This window comes from Elephas maximus, chromosome 10 (genome assembly GCF_024166365.1).
Source record: "Elephas maximus indicus isolate mEleMax1 chromosome 10, mEleMax1 primary haplotype, whole genome shotgun sequence".
In the NCBI taxonomy this organism is placed as follows: Eukaryota; Metazoa; Chordata; class Mammalia; order Proboscidea; family Elephantidae; genus Elephas; species Elephas maximus.
This window is the reverse complement of record NC_064828.1, coordinates 31,321,643-31,342,116: the sequence shown is the minus strand read 5'-3', so window position 1 is coordinate 31,342,116 and position 20,474 is coordinate 31,321,643. Positions and strand designations below refer to the sequence as shown.

Here is a 20,474-nt window from a genome sequence, read left to right as displayed (position 1 = left end):
GGGAAGGCTTTCTCTGTCTGTCGGCTCTGGAGGAAGGTCCTTGTCCTCAGTATTCCCCTGCTCGAGTTGCTCCTCAGGCACAGGGACCCTGGCTCCAAAGGATGTGCTCTGCTCCCAGAGCTGCTTTTTTGGTGTTATGAGGTCCCCAACTTTCTGCTGGCGTCCCTTTCCTTTTTACCTCTGAAAGATAAAAGGTGGTGTAGGCCACACCCCAGGGAAACTCCCTTTACAGTGGATCAAGAATGTGCTTGGGTAAGGTTGTTACAATCCCACCCTAATTCTCTTTAACATAAAGTTACAATCACAAAGTGGAGGACAATGGCACAATACTGGAAATCATGGCCCACCAAATTGATATACACATTTTTTGGGGGACGTAATTCAATTCATGACAGGGCACATTACCTGTCTGTACACTTTTTGCTTCAGCTTTGCTAATGGCAACGGGTGCCTGACCCAGACAGGGGGGGAATGAGCTCGTGTCTGGTTGGTTGTCACACTCACACATACGTGCCCACTCAAATTCTGGCAGCCTTTCCTTGTACTCTCTCAGACCTCAGCCAGGAGCAAGGGACTTTTTCCTTCAGTGAGGGCGGCAAGACACTCCAAAATTTCCCTTTAGGAGATGGGCGAAGTGGCAGGAATTCTCTCACAAGAGTTAGTCTGGAGCACCTTGATTTTCTTCCTGCCTCTATCTTGTCCTCAGGTGTTGCTCTCTGGCTCATTTCCCACCGTGCTCTGGGATATTCCCTAAACTCTGGTTTGTCTTTGATTCTATCCTCCACCATTCCATCCCATTTCTTCACGAATTGTCATCCTACCACTGCAATATCCAGATCAAACCCTCAGCTTGTAAGCAAAGGAAAGGTGGAGGGATTCCGAAAGGTTTACTTCAGAGAAAAATTTCTTTTTTTGATTATTGTACTTTAGATGAAGGTTTACAGAACTAGCTTCTCATTAAATGATTAGTACACACGTTGTTTTGTAACATTGGTTAACAGCCCCATGACATGTCAACATTGTCCCTTCTTGACCTTGGGTTCCCTATTACCAGCTTTCCTGTCCCCTCCTGCCTTCTAGTTCTTGCCCCTGGAATGATGTGCCCCTTTAGTCTTGTTTTGTTTTATGGGCCTATCTAATCTTTGGCTGAAGGGTGAACCTCAGGAGCGACTTCATTACTGAGCTAAAATGGTATCTGGGGCCATACTCTTGGGGTTTCTTCAGTCTCTGTCAGGCCAGTAAGTCTGGTCTTTTTTTTTTTTTTAATGAGAATTTTGTTCTACATTTTTCTCCAGCTCTATCCAAGACCCTCTATTGTGATTCCTGTCAGAGCAGTCAGTGGCAACCGGGCACCATCTAGTTGTGCTGGACTCATTCTGGTGAAAGCTGTGATAGTTGTGGTCCATTATCCTTTTGGACTAATCTTGGTCTTGTGTCTTTGGTTTTCTTCATTCTCCCTTGCTCCCAATGGGTTGAGACCAGTGGAATATCTTAGTTGTGTGCTCATAAGCTTTTAAGACTCAGACGCTACTCACCAAAGTAGAATGTAGAACATTTGCTTTATAAACTGTTATGCCAATTAAGCTAGATGTTCCCTGAGACCATGGTCCCCACAGCCCTCAGCCCAGTAACTTGGTTCCTCAATTTGGGTGTGTCTATGGAGCTTCCATGACCTTGCCTCGGACAAATTGTGCTGGCTTCCCCAGTATTGTGTACTGTCTTACTCTTCACCAAAGATGTCACTTATCTGTTGTCTATTTAGTATTTTTCCATCCCTACCCCTCACCTCCCTAGTAACCATCAAAGATTGTTTCTTTTTGTGTGTAAACATTTTCATGAATTTTTATAGTAGTGGTCTCATACAACATTTGTCCTTTTGTGATTGCCTTATTTCACTCAGCATAATGCCCTCCAGATTCATCCATGTTGTGAGATGCTTCACAGATTCATTATTGTTCTTTATCATCGTGTAGTACTCCATTGTGTGTATGTACCATAGTTTGTTTATCCATTCATCTGTTGATGGGCATCTAAGTTGTTTCCAACTTTTTGCTATTGTGAACAATGCTGCAGGGAACATGGGTGTGCATATGTCTATTTATGTGGCGGTTCTTATTTTTTCTAGGATATATTCCTAGGAGTGGGATTGCTGGATCATACAGTATTTCTACATCAAGCTTTCCAAGGAAGTGTCATATTGTTTTCCAAAATGGTTGTATCATTTTGCATTCCCATCAGCAGAACATAAGAGTTCCAATCTTCCCACAGCTTCTCCAACATTTGTTATTTTCTATTTTTTTGATTTGTGCCAGTAATGCTGGGGTGAGGTGGTATCTCATTGTGGTTTTGATTTGCATTTCCCTAATGGCTAGTGATCATGAGCATTTCCTCATGCGTCTGTTAGCTACTTGAATGTCTTCTTTGGTGAAGTGTCTGTTCATTTCCTTGGCCCATTTTTTAATTGGTTTTTTTTTTTTTTTTTGTAGAGCTGTTGGATTTTCCTGTAGATTTTAGAGATTAGACCTTTGTCAGATTTGTCATAGCCAAAAAATTTTCTTCCAGTCTGTAGGTTCTCTTTTCACTGTTTTGGTGAAGTCTTTTGATGAGCGTGTTTAATTTTTAAAAGATCCCAGTTATCTAGCTTATCTTCTGGAGTTTGTGTGTTGTTATGATTTGTATCCTGTTAATGCTGTGTATTAGGGCCTCTAGCATTGATTCTATTTTTTCTTCTATGATCTTTATAGTTTTTGGTTTTATATTTAGATCTTTGATCCATTTTGAATTAGTTTTTGTGTATGGTGTGAAGTATCGTTCCTTTTTTTTTTTTTTTGCAGATGGACATCCAGTTTTGCCAGCACCGTTTATTAAAAAGACTGTCTTTTTCTCATTCGATGGACTTTGGGCCTGAGGGAACAATTTCTAGGTGGCACAAATGGAAAGCTGGCACTGGGGAGGAGGGCAGCTGGAGGTCTTAGTCTGATTTTTTTCCTGTTTCAGTATATAAAAAGTGTTTGTGCGGGAGAAGAGAATGAGGGATGGGAAAGGGGGACTGGGATTAAGGAGACTTGAAAATTGTTCCACATAAATTCTCTCGTATTTCAACTAGCTTCCCTTTCTATCCTTTCTCCCATTCTGCATATCCTCTGTCCTATTTTTTCTTTCTCAGCTTTCATCAAACTGCCTTCTTTTACAACTTATCTCTCCCTGAGTCCAGGCTCACTCCTGAGTTGGCTTCTAATCACCACACCCAACTATCTCAGCTCTCCCTTCAACCTTTGGTTTTTGTGCCAGTTCTTATTTCAGCCTTCCTTGTTTCAATCCCCTTCAGAAATCACATTCATCCTCTGCTCCCTTATAGCCTTCTCTGTGTCCTTGCTGTGTTGTCACATCTTTTGAAAATGATCAGAAAATCGTTTCCTTTTCCTGATCCTGAGTTTCTCTGCATTTTTATTATCTCCACAAAGCCATTCTCTAGCCTACTCCAGCTTTTGGTACAATATGGTTCAAACTAAAGGTAGTTCTGGTCCTGGTTGGTAAGAATCCTGGGAAGGCAAAAGGAAATGATACTGGGAAGGAAAGTACTTACGGTTGAAAGGAGAGAAGGCTAAAAGCAAATGCAAGGGCTCCTGGGCCAGAAGAAGGCAAAAAGTGCATGACTCATCCATGTTTGAAATATCCCAACCTCCATGTCATTTACCTCCAATGCTGACACAATCAGTGACCCAGAATCATACTGAAGAGCCCTGACAGTCTCATGTATTCTTTCTTAAGTCTCCTTTTAACAGTCATACAAATGCTTTGTACTAGATAAGCTCTCCAGCTTCCATATAATCATGTCCTTTCCAATTCATCCCTTCCAAAGTCCCAGCAAGAAGATCACTTAAGTTGAAAGCAGCAGAGGATGGACTGTGTCTTGTTTGCCTCTCTACAACTCTCTGTTCTGCCCTGTGCCCTGTGAGGCTGACCTGTCTGCAGTGTAAAAAAAACCCAGTGTCGTCGAGTACCAGCAGACATTTTTGTTCTCTGGCTTCTGTTCAGGTTTGGCCAATAAGAGACATTGGCAGTAGATCCATGAGTAGGAGAGTGAGGTTATTTTCCTGGGTCCTCCTTGTCAGGTTCCTGCAGATTGGCTGCTTCCCTCTACCAAAGGCCAGTTTTTATTTTTAAATAGAAGTTTTATTGAGATATAATTTACACAGCATACAATTCACCCATTTAAATTGTTCAATGTTTTTTTATTCATGGATATGTGAAACTATCACTACAATTTTAGAACATTTTTATCACTTCATAAATAAAACCTGTACCCATTAGCTATCGCCCCAGATATTCCCCCAACCTTAAGCAACCACTAACCCACTGTCTCTATAGATTTGCCTATTCTGTACATTTCATGGAGCCCAGGTGGCGCAGTGGTTAAGAGCTTGGTGGCTAACCAAAAGGTCGACAGTTTGAATCTACCAGCAGCTCCTTGGAAACACTATGGGTCAATTCTACTCTGTCCTGTGGGGACAGAATGCTATGAGTCAGAATTGACTCATTGGCAGAGGGTTTGGTTTTGTATATTCCATATACATGCAATCATATACTATGTGGTCTTTTGTAATTAGCTTTTCACTTAGCATAATGTTTTCAAGGTTGATCTACGTTGTAACATGTATCAGTACTGCATTTCTGTATATGGTGGAATAGAATTCCATTATATGGATATACCACATTTTGTTTATCCATTCACCAGTTGATGGATAGTTGGGTTGTTTACACCTTTTGGCTAGTATGTATAGCACTGCTATGAGCATTTGTGTACAAGTATTTGCATGTGTTTGAATACCTGTTTTAAATTTTTATTGTGCTTTAAAAAAACCAGTGCTTTAGGTGAAGGTTTACAGAGCAAATTAGTTTCCCATTCAATAGTTTATAAACAAATTGTTCCGTGACACTGGTTGCAATCCCTGAAATGTGCCAGTAATCTCCCCATTACCACCCTGAGTTCCGCATTACTATTTGTCTGGTTTTCCTGCCCCTTCCTACCTTCTCATCTTTGCTTTTGGGCAGATGTTGCCCTTTTGGTCTCATATAGAAGACTGTTCTAAGGGGCACTTTCCTCACCAGTGTTGTTTATTTTATAGGCCCATTTAAAATTTGGCTGAAAGGTGATCTCTGGGAATGGCTTCAGTTCCGTGTTAGAGGTATATCTAAGGGCCATAGTCTTGGGGGTTCCTCCCGTCTCTCTCGGACCAGTAAATCTGGTCGTTTTTATGGGTCTGAATTTTGTTCTACGTTTTCCCACTTGAACTGGGATCTTCTATTGTGATACTGGTCAGAGTGGTCAGTAGTGGTAGCCGGGCACCATCTCATTCTTCTGATCTCAGGCTAGTGGAGGTCCTGTGGTTCATTAGTCCTTTGAACTAATTGTTTCCTTGAGTCTTTGGTTTTCTTCACTCTCCTTCGCTCAGGATGGAAAGAGACCGATAATTGGACCTTAGATGGCCGTTTGCAAGCTTTTAAGACACCAGTGGTGGGATGTAGAATATTGTCTTTATGAACTATGTTATGCCAATTGACTTAGATGTCCCCCGAGACTATGGTACTTAGCCTTCAATCCTAGTAACACATTCTCTCTAGGTGTGTGGTTATGTCTAGGATGTTTCTATGACTGTAACCCTTGTGTACTCCATTATATACATGAATATACATGCAGCAGAAATATGTATGTAGAAATACCTACAGCCAAACTTATATATGTATGCGGGTATATGCCCATAGGCCCTCCCACACCTATTCAGCATACATATCTACGTATGTATTCACTCAATTACTGTTTGTTATAGGATTGCATATGTTATAATACTTGCCATTGTTGCATTTCGTTCTTACATACCTCTCAGTGTCTTCCCTTCCCTTGCCTTGGTCATGCTGTGCTGACCTCCCCCTTATCGTGTACTGCATTTCCCTTCACCAAAGCTAACACGTGTCTACTCTCTAGTGCTTTTCCCTCCCTCCCCCTCCCGCCCCTAGTAATCATCAAAAGATGTTTCTGTGTGTAAACTTTTTCCCAAAGGCCACAGCTCTTATCCATCCATATCCTTATCTAGTTTCTGGTAACTGCTCCCTTCTCTTCAGCCTAGGGATGGTAACAGCATTTTTATTATCCAGTCACAGAGTATTGCACCATCATTTGTTGCTTTCTCCAAACCCTGCCCACAACTTACTCAACACTCCCTTTATTGAATGTCCCTCAATTATCTGCTATCTGCTTCCTACTAGGACCCTAACATATAAAATGGGAAAATGGGAGGGATGGTAAGGCAAAGGTAAGGAAGAAGAGAATGTATATACCCAGTTTGTCTTACAATCGGAGAAATGTGGGTTTGAAGCCAAGCTAGCTATATGATCAAGTTATTTAACATTTCTGAATGCCAATTTCCCCAGACTTACTATGGGGATAATATCTACCTAGTGGAGTTGTGAAGGTGAGATAATGTATGTGAAAGCAATAGCACAGTGCCTGGCACAGCAGGTATTCAATGTGGAAATGATATTATTACTACATACTAGGCACTGTTCTGAGTGTATTACATGTCACTACATTTAATGGTGACGGGAAAACAGAATAGATGGTCCTTCAAGGGAATTATTTCCTGGTTAGACACTTTTCTTTTTTTTTTTTTTTGGCCTGAAACTTACCTTCTCACTCATCCCTGGCTGTGTAGGCTGGGCTTGTGAGGAGGCCTTTATCTCTTACATTGTGGGGAGGGGAACAGGATGGAAGGGAGATGTAGGCTGAGACAAGAATGAAGCTCGGGAGACCTTGTCCACGCTAAGGAATCTTGGGCTTCCACACTGACAATATTAGAAGGGGCAAACTGGTGAGGGTGAATGAGTTCACAGGGCACAATTTCTCCTTCTCCTGTCTCCCCACCAAGTCTGAGATACTGCTCCATCTCATGGGTCAGAGGCTAGGCAACGGTCATCCTACTCCTCAATTCTAGATAATCTGCTGTCATATTTACCCTTAACAGTTCTTAAGAGAACCAACACATTTTAAGGGTTACTCACATTGAAAGACAAGTGCTGCAGTGGGGAGAGGCCAGAGGCACAGTGGCAGGGTTGGGGCAGGGCGGGTAGAAAGTTGTGATTGAGGCAACTAATCACCCTTGGCATTTATTTATCTGGCGCCTCTCTCCCTCTCCAAACACACTGCTTCTTAATCCCCCAGCACGAGGCAGCTGGAAGGAGACAGAGGCTCAGAGAAGAGCACTAATGTCCCTGAGGCCACAAAGGGCTCAGTGTGAAAAATAGGAACCAGATGGAAATAGCCTCCATTTAGCCTGATCTCGAGATTCTGTTGGGCCTTTGGGCGTGTGTTGGGGTGTGACAATAGGTACTGACAGTGCAGTGGGCATAGTTAGTGTAGGAAAAAGATTTAAATCTCATGCTTCCTATTTTTAAAATCTACTTTCACTCTAAGTGCTGGGAACTCTGACTTGGTTTCTCAACACCTGTGACTAAGGTGGGAGGGTTGTTGGAATTTCAACAATGCACGGCCTGTAGCTATGGTAGAATGGCTAGGGGTCCTGATTCCAGAAGAAAATACCACACCCAATACTTGCCCTTCCCACACCCCACTCTGGACCTGGCAGCTTGTAGGCAACCAGGAGAAGTGAAGTACAGCATGGCTGAAGGGGAAGGGTAAAATGGACCTTTTATTACCAAAGTGGCATAAATGGGACAAGAGTCAAATCTGGAGTGACAGACTTTATATATATTATATTCTCTGACTTATAGGCACTCAACCTAAACATCCCTTTCTCAATCCTGGGTGAGAAATGGGATCTCATGTAAGGAAAAGCTGGGATGTAGTCTATTAGGATGATGCCTAGTAAATGCCACTTAGTCTCACTGGAGAAATAGCTGAGGGCCAAAGCCATTCAGGAGGTATCATCCTAGATAAGTCCATCAGGAAAGTCAGGAATCTCTCATGCCCACAAGGCAATAAAGGCCATGAAGGCGAAGCCAGCAGCTACACAGCCCCACTTGGCCAGAGGGGCCTCAGGAGCAGCTAATTCCCGGGGCAGAATTTCTAGGAAGGTGACATACAGGAAGGTGCCAGCTGCTACTCCCTCTAACACTGCCTGGGCTAAGCCCCACCCCTTTTCAGGGTCCCCTCCAGCCACAGCCAGCCCTAGAGTGAGGCCCAGGGGGGACATGAGAGCTAATGCCATTATGGAGAACATGGTCCATCGTGGTCCAGTGCCTACCTGTACCAGCCGCAGTCCGACACCAAACACTACGAGCCCCTTGTGAGCCAGGACAGCAAGACAGAGCTGCAGGGTAGCTGCCACTGTTGGCTGGAGTCCCACAGCTAGACCCTCAAACACAGAGTGAAAAGACAGTGACAGCAAGAGGATGAGGGCTCGAAGAGGACCCCGTGAGGGTAAGGGTAGATGTCCATGGCTGTGGAGTTCAAGGCCATGAGCACCACGCCATTCCTCCTTCTGCATTGCTGATTGTCCAGTAGCCCCAGGGCAGCACTGCAATGCCAGCGACTCCAGAAGGAAGACCAGGAAGAAGCCCAGGGAGATGACGAGCTCTCCGTAGGGATACTCCTCCTAGGGACAGAAAGAGAGGCTATGAGATGGGAGAGGACAGGGAAGACAGTGCCCTGGAGGGACATGCGATCGGGAGATTGAAGAGGATTGGAAAATGTGGTAACAAGACATAAAAAAGCATAAGGAAATGAAGCCAGGAGTAGATATGGACATACAACAAAAAGAATGCCAAAGAGCCTAAGGGATACAATATCCACAGGGTTAGAAATACGGAAAATGAGATGAAGCATGTCAAAGGATCCATGAAAAGAATGAAAGAGTAGAGCAAAGTTCATAAACCCAAAAGGATTGGGGTGGCTCCTTCTCCCTGCTAGAATGTCTGAGCTGGGGAACAGAACGGATTCCTGGTATTCCTCACATACGCCCCTCAGAAGGGTCTGGGCATGAAAGGAGTGGCTGGTTCATTTCACTCTTCAGGAAGGGGCCGTTGGGGAATGCTCACCTGAGCTGAATCGGCAGCATTAGAAGAACTTCCCCCATTTTCTGTTCTGTTCTAGGGAGAAAAAAACATATTAGATGGATGGAGCAGCTCAGCTTTCTGCTCTCTCCCTTCAACCCTGCTGCCTCCCTTAAAGCCCAAACTGATTTCCCTTGTCATTCCCCACAACACAAAAGCTGTCACCTGCCCGGCAGTTCCACCTATGCATTTGGCTCCATCACCTCCCTGCTTTCTTCTCTTGGTTCCATTCATCACTCTGGGCCCACAGCCCTGCAGCTCAGCATCTCTGTTGCTCACCTGTACCATGAACCTCTGGAGCTCTGATTCAATTCCCTCCAGGGCTTCAGCGGTCATGTGCATGAGCCCAGCTCCCAGAAAAACACCCGCAGAAGTACAGCCCAGGAAGCTGAGGACCCGGCGGTGACGACCTAATAAAAAGCAGAAGTTACAATCCAATTGGCAATGAGACAAAGGTGGTCGAGGAGGAACAGGAACACTGCAGATTCCAAGCATGGGGATGGTGAGACAATCAGAGCAGGGCATCAGGATAGGGTTGAGGCCAGACTTAGGTTATGGATACAAAGATGCGGCGGGGCTATACCTGTGGCTGCATGAATCTGGAACCATTTGAAGCAGATGGGAATAAGGCCACAGACCAGGGTGAGCAACAGCAGGGAAAACAGACAGCCTATTTTCACTCCTAGTAGCAGCTCCATCCCTGGGATGCAGGACAAGCAGAGGTCCCAGGATGACAGATGGAGTTATAATCTTTGGAGCAGGAGTGCTATCTCAGGTGGTTAAGGCTGGAGTCCACTCAGCCCTGAGCTTCAGGAGACTCTCGGTATTCTTTCTGTTTGGCTGGCCTGTTTACGCAGTGTTGACAGCTGACTAGGGCCCTGCTCTGGCTTCCTGCCCTCCCCTCCATGGAGGCCCCTCCCCTGTCTCACGCCTTCCTGAGCTTCAAAACCAGAAACTCCAGACGCCCTGCCAGGCACAACGCAGTGCTGTGTACTTTCTCCTCTGTTTCAATGCTGTGACTAATCCAAGGGCTCGAACAGTCTTAGTTCATGCCTGGGGCTGGTCTAGCCCAAAATGGGAGTCTAGGCTGTTTTGTGTTGGGGACAATCCAGTCTTGCTTCACTCAGGACATTTGATCTAAGCCTCCCATACCCTCTCCACCCCATCCCAAACCTTATAGGTGGCCACGCTGATACTTGAACTGTACCCTTTCAGAGGGGATTTGGGGCCACCTAGGGGTAATGAGGAGGTGGGGCTGAGGTGGCACAGGCACTACTCTGTGCTGACTAGGTGAGGGAATTCCACTTTCCTGTAACCCCAGAAAAATAGCTCCAGGCATGGAAATGTTTAATGGACAGTGAAGATTTCTAGTATTAGAACACTGATGCTATCACAACTTCCCACTGTGCCCTAGTATCCTGAACTGCAGGAGAGGGACTGAGAGCTGTGAGACAGGGGAAGTTGCTCTAGCCCTGAAGCTGCAAAGCCTATGGGGAAACTGAGAAACGTACGCATACAAGTGTGGAGACGGGATATTCGGTCCTGACGGGATCAACTTGAGGCAGACGTATGTGGTAAACTCCAGGGTAGCCGCGGGGCCCTGGGGAAGACGGAAGGGGAATTAGAAAAAAATCGAGACTGTGCAGCTGCTGGTTCTCCTGTTCAGGTGGCCTGCGTAACAACCCTAAGACCTGTTGAGCCAGTTCTCAGGGAGCTGGGGGTGGCTATCCCCACTATCCCAGGTGGCCTTCCCTGGGAAGTCCTGGTCCCTGACAGAAGCAGCAGACTTCTTACAGGAGAGGACGAGCTTAAAATTTGCGTGGGAGCCTAGCACTGCAAATCTCAGGATTCTCCTCAGTAAGGGCGGGCCAGGTTAACGGACTCCTATACCCGTTAGGGAATCACAAGATTCATTTCCATTCTTCAAAGAAAAATTATTTTTATTATTAAAACCTCAGACGAATACAGACATATGGTAGTAGCAGCACTACCATCCTGGATACCAGGAAGCTTCAGCCTTGGCAGGCTTGATAGAAGAAAATACTTGTTACATATCCTTGTCAGCCCTCAGGGGGGTCTTGAGCAGGGGATGGAGGAAGCTCAGACGGAGTGATCACCGGTAAAAGATCTCCCCAGGAGCTGACCCGGGCACAGCGATACAAATCCCTATGGAAAAGAAATGTCAACATGGGCCGCATGTTCCTGCCATCTCCCACTCATTTTGATCATACCTCCCATACCTGCCATGCCGGTGGGCAGTGATCACAGCATGCTGCATCTGCCCATCTGGACAGCACAGGTGACAATGCACGTGACGTGGCCGTTTAAGGACAGGCTGAGTGATACGGGGCCATCGATGAGACTCCTCTGGAGAGCCCCGGGCAAGGATCACCAGAGAGAACTTTTCCTCCTTTGGCTTCTTGTTCTAAGACAAGGATATAGAGACTAGAGGAAAAAGCCATGGGAAAAAACTTCCTTACCCTTATCCCTGCAGTCTTTTTTCTCATTCTATGACTCATACACATGTGGGTCCTAAAATCTCCAGGCTATTCTCTAAATTCTCCAACTCCTCCCATCTGATTCTTTTTCTTCCTGCTTTCCCAGGCTATTCTCTCCCTGCCCCAATATTCCCAGTATACGTACCACCCAGTTGAAGGGGATGGGATGGTAAGCCTGGGAAAAGCTGCACGCCAGGGGCTTAGAGGCTGTCAATTGAGGACAAGGAAGTTCATGGGGACACTGTAAACACACAAAGGTAAGCAGTAAAACAAAAGATCCATAAAAAACCCAAAGGACCATAAAATTGCGAATTTAGGAGTTATAGAGTTAAGGAGAAGAGGGTAGGAGAGCTAGGGGAACCCGGGAGGAAATTGGATAAAGTCACAAAATAGTGGAAGAGTGGCTCAGTTTTACTCTCTCACTTCCTGAGTTCACATCTTTGCATGCTAGGACAGGTAGAATACTCACTGGGGCAAAGACAAAACCAGGTCGAGTGTCCAGAGGTGACTTCTCTTTGCCCTGAAATCAAAGAAACAAACAAAGCTGGGCCTGAGGGGGCGATTGTCATAATCCAATCTCTGCACTCACTTAATTGAGGACTTCATTAACATTCAATTCTGAACATTATCAACCATGTCCTGAGAATTAAGCTGGCTGCTACTCTAACACTCCAAACAAAGAACTGTCTCTTTGTAGCAGGAGAAAGGCAGGGACTTGGCACACAGTATGGTACCCTCCCTTGTCAGCAACCTCCTCTCTCAAAACAATCCTACTCTGGGACAACTGAAAATTTATGATTATACACTGGCTCATACTCTCCCACAGAAACAAGGTTCTTGGTTTAGCAATGCCATAGATCAAGTGTTGGCAAACTTTTTAAAAGGGCCACACAGTATATACCTTGGGCTCTGTGGGCTACAAGGTAAAATCTGTCTCTGTCCCAACTACACAACTCTGCTGTTTGCGGTACAAAAACATTCACAGATAACAGAGAAATGGAAGAACACGGCCCATATAAAGACAGGTGGTAGGCCAGATTTGACCTGCAGGCTCTAGTTTGCCAACCACTGCCCTACATCATAATGATGCCAAGTTTCCTGAGTCACCCTTACCAATACAAGGCAGCACTTCTTCAGTTTTCAGGGGAATGCCAGTAAATGGTGACTAATGGGTTGAGGATGAAGAAGGGAACTTACCTTAAGGACCAGGTCTCTGGCATCCATGAGAAGGCGGTGCCCTGCTTTGGTTCCATTCTCTATCAGTATCTGTTCAGGAATGGGGAAAATAAGCAGAAGCCCTGAATTACATGAAAGCATCAATGCCAGCAGCTCTGAATGAGCATTCACGAATGGAGTGAGCGCCCTAAATGGGAATGGGCACTACATGTGAGACGCAAATGGAGTCCCTGAGAGAAGGATAAAAAAACGGTCAAGAATGATGATTAGCTCCCGTGGGAAGAAGGAAAGGCATGAAATTTATGAAGCTGCTTTGAGAACTGAAGAGAAAAAAGGACCTCAACTCACCAGAAAATGACTAGTCTTGCGCCACAAGGTTTGAACTACTTCAGTGCGGTCAGCCTTGCTGGGCAGCTCACTTAGGGAAAAGGCTGACACCACCACATCGAACTGTACCTGAGGACCAAGACAAAAAGCATGACAGACCCAGAGGTCTCCCCATCCATGAGCACAACAAAAGTCTGTCCCCTAAATTTCTTCTACTTCTTTATTTTCTAACACTCAACGCTGGGTCAGTCAGAAAGCGGAAGCCACAGTTCTCCACCCACCACATTCCACACTTACAACACACTTAGGATACCCTAAACACTGCCACTTACCTTGGGTGAGACAGGTAGAAACTGTCTAAAAAAGACACCTGGAACATAAGGCTCCCCAGATTCTGAACCGCCTGTGGAAGAAAGGAGAGAAGGCAACTATGAGTGTATAAAAGTTACTGACCATAGGTATAAGCTAAGAGTATCCAGATAACATGGCCCTGAGGAAAAGTAAAAACGTTAGGTGAGAGATACAACAGGGTAAGCAAATATTAAAAAGGGCAGGGAGAATCTTGGGTTTCCCATACTGTTAATCTCATCCAACCTATTCACAGTACCACAAAGGCCTCTACCACCCTCTGCTTGACAGTAACACTGGAAGGAAACCAGACTCAACTTAACCTTTTGCCCTCTCCTCTACTCCCCAAGAAAACACCCTTTCTAGTATGCCTTTGCTATCTTAACTACCTCAACTTTGGAAGAGCCCTTCCTTATACCTTTTCCTCACCTTTCAGTAGTCTTTCTGCCAAATCCAACATGGCAGCTGAGCTGTCCACACACATATATTCACGTAGACTCTGGCCCCAAGTGTTATGAGCAGCCCTAAGATGGCAAAATATAAACCACCAATTCTCAGGACAAAGTGTCATCCCTACAAGAGACTAAAATAGTTGCAAAGACTAACAATATTATTTTCTTTCTTTTAGAACTCCTTAAACAAAGGGGGGAGGGCAGATTAAAAAAACTCTTTGTAAGCAAAGATTTTTTGACTGAAATGTAAAACCTATACTGTTTATTAATCTCCTTTCCTTTTTTACCTTTCTAAACGTGGGCCTTTTTCTACTTGACTCTTCTTTAAATTCTGGCCCCAACCAATATACCTTCTTCTGCAATGCCTAATCTGATGGAAGAAACATTCTAATTCCCAACTTTCCTAGTTTCTCTCTGACTATCCAGTCACTTCATGTTGGGGTGGTACAGTACTATTCTCTAGAGCTAGAACTGACAGGGAAGTAGGAACTGACAGAGCTGAAGAAGGTTACTCACCAGGTGACAGAACCAGTACCCGAGCCAAAGTCCATCAAGGTTCGTGGCTGGAACTCTGGAATTCGAGCCCGGATCTGATGAAATATACAATGCCCCACAGGTGGGCAAGTATATACTTATTTAGGGCCTTATGGATATAAATTAGGGGATCACAACAGAAAAGGTGAGAGGTGAATATGTTTTGAGATTCAGCAGAAATTCTTTGTAGAATAGGAAGCTCCTAAACAGTGGTTCCGAACCTCTCTTGAATCACAGAATCCTTTCAGAGGATAAAGACCACCTCTTTTTAAAAAAAAAAAAAAAGGCACATGCAAAGCCCCAAGAATCCTTAGCCCAAATAATAAACAAGCTGATAATAAATTAAGGAAATGATGGTAAAAGGGTTCAGGTTGGAAGTTAAGGGACTTTTACCTCATGGAATGCCCTAGAGACTGCTGCAAAGCCACCATCCAGTCTTGCTGCCATATACACCAGACTCAATTTCTCATTGTATCTGCCAGACAAATCAGAGTCACATTCACTGGGAAAATAACCTCTATCCTACAGTTACTTTCTAGATTTTTCATGAAATGAGATCTTTGGAAAGGTCTCTTCCGGTTCAACCCTTTCATTCCCTGATAGAGACAGGTTTTGGGGAACCTTACAGTCCAGGTAGCTTTTTTCAAATACTAAATTGATTGTGTAATTATACTTCCTCAACTTTCCTTCTAAAGTCAATCTGTTCTTTCTTCTGCAGCCCTTCCAGTCCCCCTTACCTCAGTTCTTGCCAATGGTAGGTAGTTCTGCGCAGGGCACTGAGCACAGCTCCATGAAGTTTCTCCTCTGTCTGAGTTGGGTCTGGGGTGAGAACAAGGACTGGAGGTGAGAACCTAGAGAGAACAGGGCTCAGATCCAATAGTTGAATATACTGCCTGCCTATACCCACCTCCAACCCACCCCTTACACACGGCCAAGGCTCATGGGAGAAGTCAAACCTAGAGAAAACCCTTAAGTAAGAACAACTGTAGTGTATTGGATAATATTCTGTCTCTAACAGTAGTTTATCCAACTTAACCAACCCTATCCCACAGGTTTTGTTCTATATTAAAGCAAGTGTGGTAAAGATTTAAGAAATAGGATGTGGATAATGTTTTGTGGATTTTCTCACTTCCCTGAAATTTAAGATATGGGCATCTCCAGTGTTCCTATATGGAGGAAAGGGGCTGGGAAATCGTTTTAGGATCATGCTTAGCTCAGTTCTATTAAGCAAATATCTGAGCGTCCACTCTAAGTCAGGCACTGTGGGAAACGCAGGGAATAAAGATTAAGAAAAGGTACGCCTGTAATACAAAGGAACTCTCAATCATGAAAATAACTTGATGAATTACACGTATTCTCCTATCTCTGGAGAGTGTTTCAATACCAGACAAGGGGCCACAAACCAAAAAAGCCCAAAACTGTTCCCATTGAGTCGATTCCAACTCATAACCACCCTACAGGACAGAGGAGAATGGCCCCATATGGTTTCCAAGAAGGGACTGGCGGATTTTAGCAGCTGTAGCAGGAAACCCTGGTGGTGTAGTGGTTAAGTGCTACAGCTGCTAACCAAGAGGTCAGAAGTTCAAATGCCCCAGGCGCTCCTTAGAAACTCTATGGGGCAGTTCTACTCTGTCCTATAGGGTTGCTATGAGTCGGAATCGACTCGACGGCAGTGGGTTTGGTTTTGGTTTGAGCTCCCCGCAGCTCTTAACCACTGTGCCCTATTTCATTTGAATAAAAACTTAGAAGGTCTTAATCTGGTGAACTTGCAGGGAAAAAAAAAAAAAAAAGATCTAGATTTTGACTGGACACTGAAGCACCCTCCGCCCCTTACCCAAGCCCCCAAAGCAATCTCTTGTATAATTTACCTTCTCTTAGTAAGGCATCAATGTAATAACTGCTGTGGTCAGAAAGTCAAATAAGAAACTGCAGTACTTATTTGAGAAACGGTAAAATTATTTCTTGCTCCTCACCTCCTACGGGTATTCCAATTTGGCCTACTCTTTAACCACTCTTATGCCCTACCTGGGCTTTCCAGGAATTTTTTCTCAAGAAGCACTGCTCGTCTTTGCAAGTCCTCGGGCTCTACGGGTAAATGTCGGCTCCACAGGTAATTGGTCAGTGCTTGCACCTGCTTCTCCACATGGGACACCGAGCTCTCTATGAGCCAAAGATGAAAAGCGGAATCACTCGCAGGCAGGGCCTGTCCCCGTTTCTTTTCCGGACTCCCTTTCCCGTTACTTACCCAGCAGCAGTAACTGCGCGGCATTAGCCAGTGCCTGGGGCAGCCGCACGTGCTGTAGCTGCAGGATGCCGGGGTGCTGGCGATGGGGCTTCTTCCCCAGAAAATCGGACTTGTTATCCACCTGGGACGCGCCGGGCACGAGGACGGCGAGTGCCTGCAGGCCGGGAAAGAAGAGCTGATGGCGGGGAGGAAGGGAAGGTTGCGGGCGCTTGCTACGGGAGAACGCTCCTCCTCGGAGGAGATCCGTTCTCTAAAGGTCCTAGGGCTTCTCCGGGAGCAGGGAAGCTAGACGCTCACCCGGGACTGGGGAGCTACCCCCCCGCCGCAGCGCCATCTGCCTAATCTCAGCAGGTACCGCTGCCCACTCATAGTCGCCATAGATCCGGAGACGAACCGGAAACGGAAATGCAGGTGTCTGTGACCCTTAGTCCGAAATCGCTGCGGCGGGCGGAATTTTGGCCCAAGACAGTATCAGCCAATGAGAAGAGTGAGTGCTTGCTGGTAGCCAATAAACGATCGACATGTAAATCACCTTGGGGCGGAAACCTTGCGTGGACAGGACTTAGGAGGCGGGTCAGACGCAAGTAGCAGAAAACGTAGCGGACTGCAGGCTGCGTGGGGACTCGTCCGGGCGGGGGCTGGGCATTTTGGGGCTAGAAACCTGCTGTTTGGAAAGAATTTTCCTGGGTCTCTTGACTACCTGTGTTCCTTTCTTTTTTCTCTGGAGAACGCTCTGAGTCTTGGTTTTTTTCCCTGTGTGAAAAAGTGAGAATACATTAACAGAAAGATGAGAAAAGAAAAACTAAATACCAGTCACCAAAGATAACAAATTGTTAATAGATTTCATGTTCATTACTTTTGTTAGCTTCTCTTCAAATTCAATCAATCCTGTTAGCTACATAGCTAACGCTTACTGAGACCATTTATGTGCCAGATATTTTGACAAGCACTTGTGTATTATTATCTCATTTAGTCCCTGTGAGGTAGGTTCTGTTGTTAGCCCCATTTTACAGTTGAAGAAGGTAGGCTTATGCCAAAGGTCACAAAGCTTGCTGGATGACAGCTAGATTTAAATTTGTTGTTGTTGTTAGGTGCCGTCGAGTCGGTTCCAACTCATAGCGACCCTATGCACAACAGAACAAAACACTGCCTGGTCCTGAGCCATCCTTACAATCGATTTAAATTTAGGGAGTCTAATACAGCACTGGGGTAATACAGCACATTGCTGGTACTTGAAATGCAGTGCTAACATGTAATATTAAGAAGAACTCACTGCTGTGGACCCTTGATTCCTATAGTAAACACAGTAGTCAACTCAAGTACATCCATAATCTTTTGGGTTAGAAATCTGGTGACAGAGTGGGTAGAAGCATCGCCTTCTCAAAAACTGCAAGAATTCATATGTAATAATTACGGGATAAAATATGAGAAATTATATCAGTTGAAGAGTTAAATGTCTGGCTTGCGTTTAGGTCATTAAGTTTTGATTCTAATAAAGGAGGCCTTTTCTTTATAATCTGAATGCTCTGGAAGGAGATACTCCAGTACACATACCCAGTAAAAAAAAAAAAAAATTAAAGGGCTGCTTAATGCAGCTGGACAAATGCCCCACTTACTGTTCTCCTCCCTTCCTTTCCTTTTGGTATTTTTCCCCCTTGCGCCATTTTGATTTCCATTGCTACACTTAGCCTCATCTCTTGAGGTACTTGGCTTTTACTTCAAATTGCTGGCTTAAGCATGGGCAAAATAAAATCCTTGTCACTAGAGGTCAGCTATAGTATGAGACTGACTATGTTATTTTCATCTTAGGGAGGTGGCAGGACATCGTGATAAAGTGCTTGGCTTCTGAAGTCTGGCAGTCTGAATTTGAATTTTAGAACAGTGAGATAATAATACTTGCTACCTCACAGGGCTGTTGACGTGAGGATTAAATGAGGTAATGTCTGGTGTAAAGCAAATGATCAGTAAGTTTATGCTATTATTGTTATCCCACCACCCTTCTGCCACTTTGTCATACTGTGATGACTCGTGTACTGCTGTGATGCTGGAAGCTATGCCGCTGGTATTTCAAATACCAGCAGGGTCACCCATGGTGGACAGATTTCAGCAGAGCTGCCAGACTAAGACAGACTGAGAAGAAAGACCTGGTGATCTACTTCAGAAAATTAGCCAATGGAAAAAACCTTATGGATCACAACAGAACATTGACCAACTTGCTTGCTTGGGGCACATCATCAGGAGGGACCAATTGCTAGAGGAGGACATCACATTTGATGAAGGAGAGGACCAAGAAGGATGAGGGAGACCCTCAGTGACATAGATTGGCCATAATAGCTGCGATGATGGATTTGAACATGTTGGTGATCATGAGGATGACACAGGACAGGGCAACATCTCATTCTTTTGTACATAAGTTGGCCATGAGTCACAGTCGACTCTCTAGCAACTATCTATGAATCTATTATTGTTATATATTTTTAGGAATTTGAAGAGACATATCATGGTATTATTTTTATTATAAGTTTGTGTCTTATTACCAAGGCAGACTTGAAACAGGGTAATTTAGGGCCAAGTAGGACTGAGCACTGGACAGAAATAAACAGGAGATCCTGGTAGTGCCTATAAATGTCCCTCATAATTTTCTTGCCAAACTGCCAACATAGATGTGGCTTCCTTTATTCCAACAATGGCCTAAAGTAGGAGGAAGGGGTTGAGATTATTCCCTTCTTTCGGTAATGCAACATCTCAAAAGCTGACTTAGACCTAAATTTATGTGTCCTTGTTCTTAATTCGAAGTATTGTTCACAAAAACAAAACAAAAACCCCACACCACACTCTCACAGATCAAAGATGTCCTTAAGGTAGCTAAAGTAGTGTGCACAATTCTTTGTACGATGAAAATGTTTGGTCAATATGTGTTGACGATGTTGATAAAGTGACCATTCTTTGTTTCCATGCTTGGAAAAGTTCAGCAAAATAGCAAGATTGAAGACCTGTGTCTAATCATTACACAGAGCAGCTGGGTAATCCTTTTTACATAAATGAAGTCATGTCACCACTCCACCTAAAAAACCTTTCAATAGCTTTACCTGGGGTGAAGTCTAAAGTCTTTATAGTGGTCTCCAAGGCCATATATGATCTAGTCCTTTTGACATTATTTATCATCCCTTTAGGTGTTCCTGAGTGGTACAGTTTGTGCTGGACTACTAACCTAAAGGTTAGCGGTTCAAACTCACCCAGTGGTGCTGTGGAAGAAAAACTGGTGATTTGCTTCTGTAAAGATACAGCTGAGAAAGCCCTATGGAGCAGTTCTACTCTGTAACACATGGGGTCTCCATGAGTCAGAATTAACTGGATGGCAATCCTTTTTCTCTGGGTCCTCACAGCTCCAGGCATATTGGCTTCTTTCCTGTTCCTCAGAAACATTACAATTACGTTCCCACTTTAGGCCTTTGTGCTTGCTCTTCTCTTTGCCTAGAATGCTTCTCTCACTCACGTATTCAAGGTGGCCTCTTCAAATGACACCTTATAAAAGAGGCCTTCCCTGGCTATCCTCACTCCTAATCCCTGAATTCCTTTCCATGATGTCCTTGCTTTACTATTCTCAAGAGCCCACGTCACCATGTGATATATGTATTTTGCTATTATACACTTTTTGTTTTGTCTTTCTCTTCTTACCAGATGTATTTTCCATAAGGGATATATACTTTTTTTTTCCTTTTTCTGTTTTGTGCTCTACTTTTAAAACAGGGCCATGCATATTGTAGGCACTCAACGTTCCTTGAATGAGGGAATGAACAAGCCTTTACCATAGCACTTTTAGAG

The 20,474-nt window shown here is 44.5% G+C and overlaps 2 protein-coding genes across 4 annotated transcripts; both read right to left on the bottom strand.

The window, feature by feature from the left end:
- Positions 1-7,680: 7,680 nt before the first annotated feature.
- On the bottom strand, positions 7,681-10,574 carry SLC39A2 (solute carrier family 39 member 2). 2 transcript variants are annotated; one of them, XM_049898473.1, is made up of 4 exons: positions 9,653-10,574; positions 9,349-9,479; positions 9,055-9,105; positions 7,681-8,612 (listed from the first exon to the last, which is right to left on the bottom strand). In XM_049898473.1, the coding sequence occupies exons 1-4, from the start codon at positions 9,765-9,767 to the stop codon at positions 7,980-7,982; spliced, it is 930 nt and encodes a 309-aa protein (XP_049754430.1). In that variant the 5' UTR covers positions 9,768-10,574; the 3' UTR covers positions 7,681-7,979. The 2 variants fall into 2 exon arrangements, with proteins under 2 accessions (XP_049754430.1, XP_049754431.1); XM_049898474.1 differs by having other exon boundaries at positions 8,525-8,612; positions 9,055-9,100.
- On the bottom strand, positions 9,390-17,052 carry METTL17 (methyltransferase like 17). Of its 2 annotated transcripts, none has more exons than XM_049898471.1 (15): positions 16,947-17,052; positions 16,650-16,803; positions 16,430-16,564; positions 15,142-15,223; positions 14,798-14,879; positions 14,387-14,460; positions 13,848-13,942; positions 13,403-13,473; positions 13,092-13,199; positions 12,765-12,833; positions 12,037-12,087; positions 11,713-11,808; positions 11,310-11,494; positions 10,581-11,235; positions 9,390-9,479 (listed from the first exon to the last, which is right to left on the bottom strand). In XM_049898471.1, the coding sequence occupies exons 1-14, from the start codon at positions 17,025-17,027 to the stop codon at positions 11,130-11,132; spliced, it is 1,389 nt and encodes a 462-aa protein (XP_049754428.1). In that variant the 5' UTR covers positions 17,028-17,052; the 3' UTR covers positions 9,390-9,479; positions 10,581-11,129. The 2 variants fall into 2 exon arrangements, with proteins under 2 accessions (XP_049754428.1, XP_049754429.1); XM_049898472.1 differs by having other exon boundaries at positions 9,392-9,479; positions 10,587-11,235.
- Positions 17,053-20,474: the final 3,422 nt, after the last annotated feature.

Excerpts from the sequence above, each read along its gene's own strand:
- SLC39A2 (XM_049898473.1), bottom strand. The coding sequence starts at position 9,767 with ATGGAGCTGCTACTAGGAGTGAAAATAGGCTGTCTGTTTTCCCTGCTG. Across the intron at positions 9,480-9,652 it reads CCAGATTCATGCAGCCACAG|GTCGTCACCGCCGGGTCCTC; the intron begins GTATAGCCCCGC and ends GCTTTTTATTAG. Across the intron at positions 9,106-9,348 it reads TCCAGAGGTTCATGGTACAG|AACAGAACAGAAAATGGGGG; the intron begins GTGAGCAACAGA and ends TTTTCTCCCTAG.
- METTL17 (XM_049898471.1), bottom strand. The coding sequence starts at position 17,027 with ATGGCGACTATGAGTGGGCAGCGGTACCTGCTGAGATTAGGCAGATGG. Across the intron at positions 15,224-16,429 it reads AAAATTCCTGGAAAGCCCAG|ACCCAACTCAGACAGAGGAG; the intron begins GTAGGGCATAAG and ends TTCTCACCCCAG. Across the intron at positions 11,236-11,309 it reads ACTGCCCACCGGCATGGCAG|GGATTTGTATCGCTGTGCCC; the intron begins GTATGGGAGGTA and ends TCTTTTCCATAG.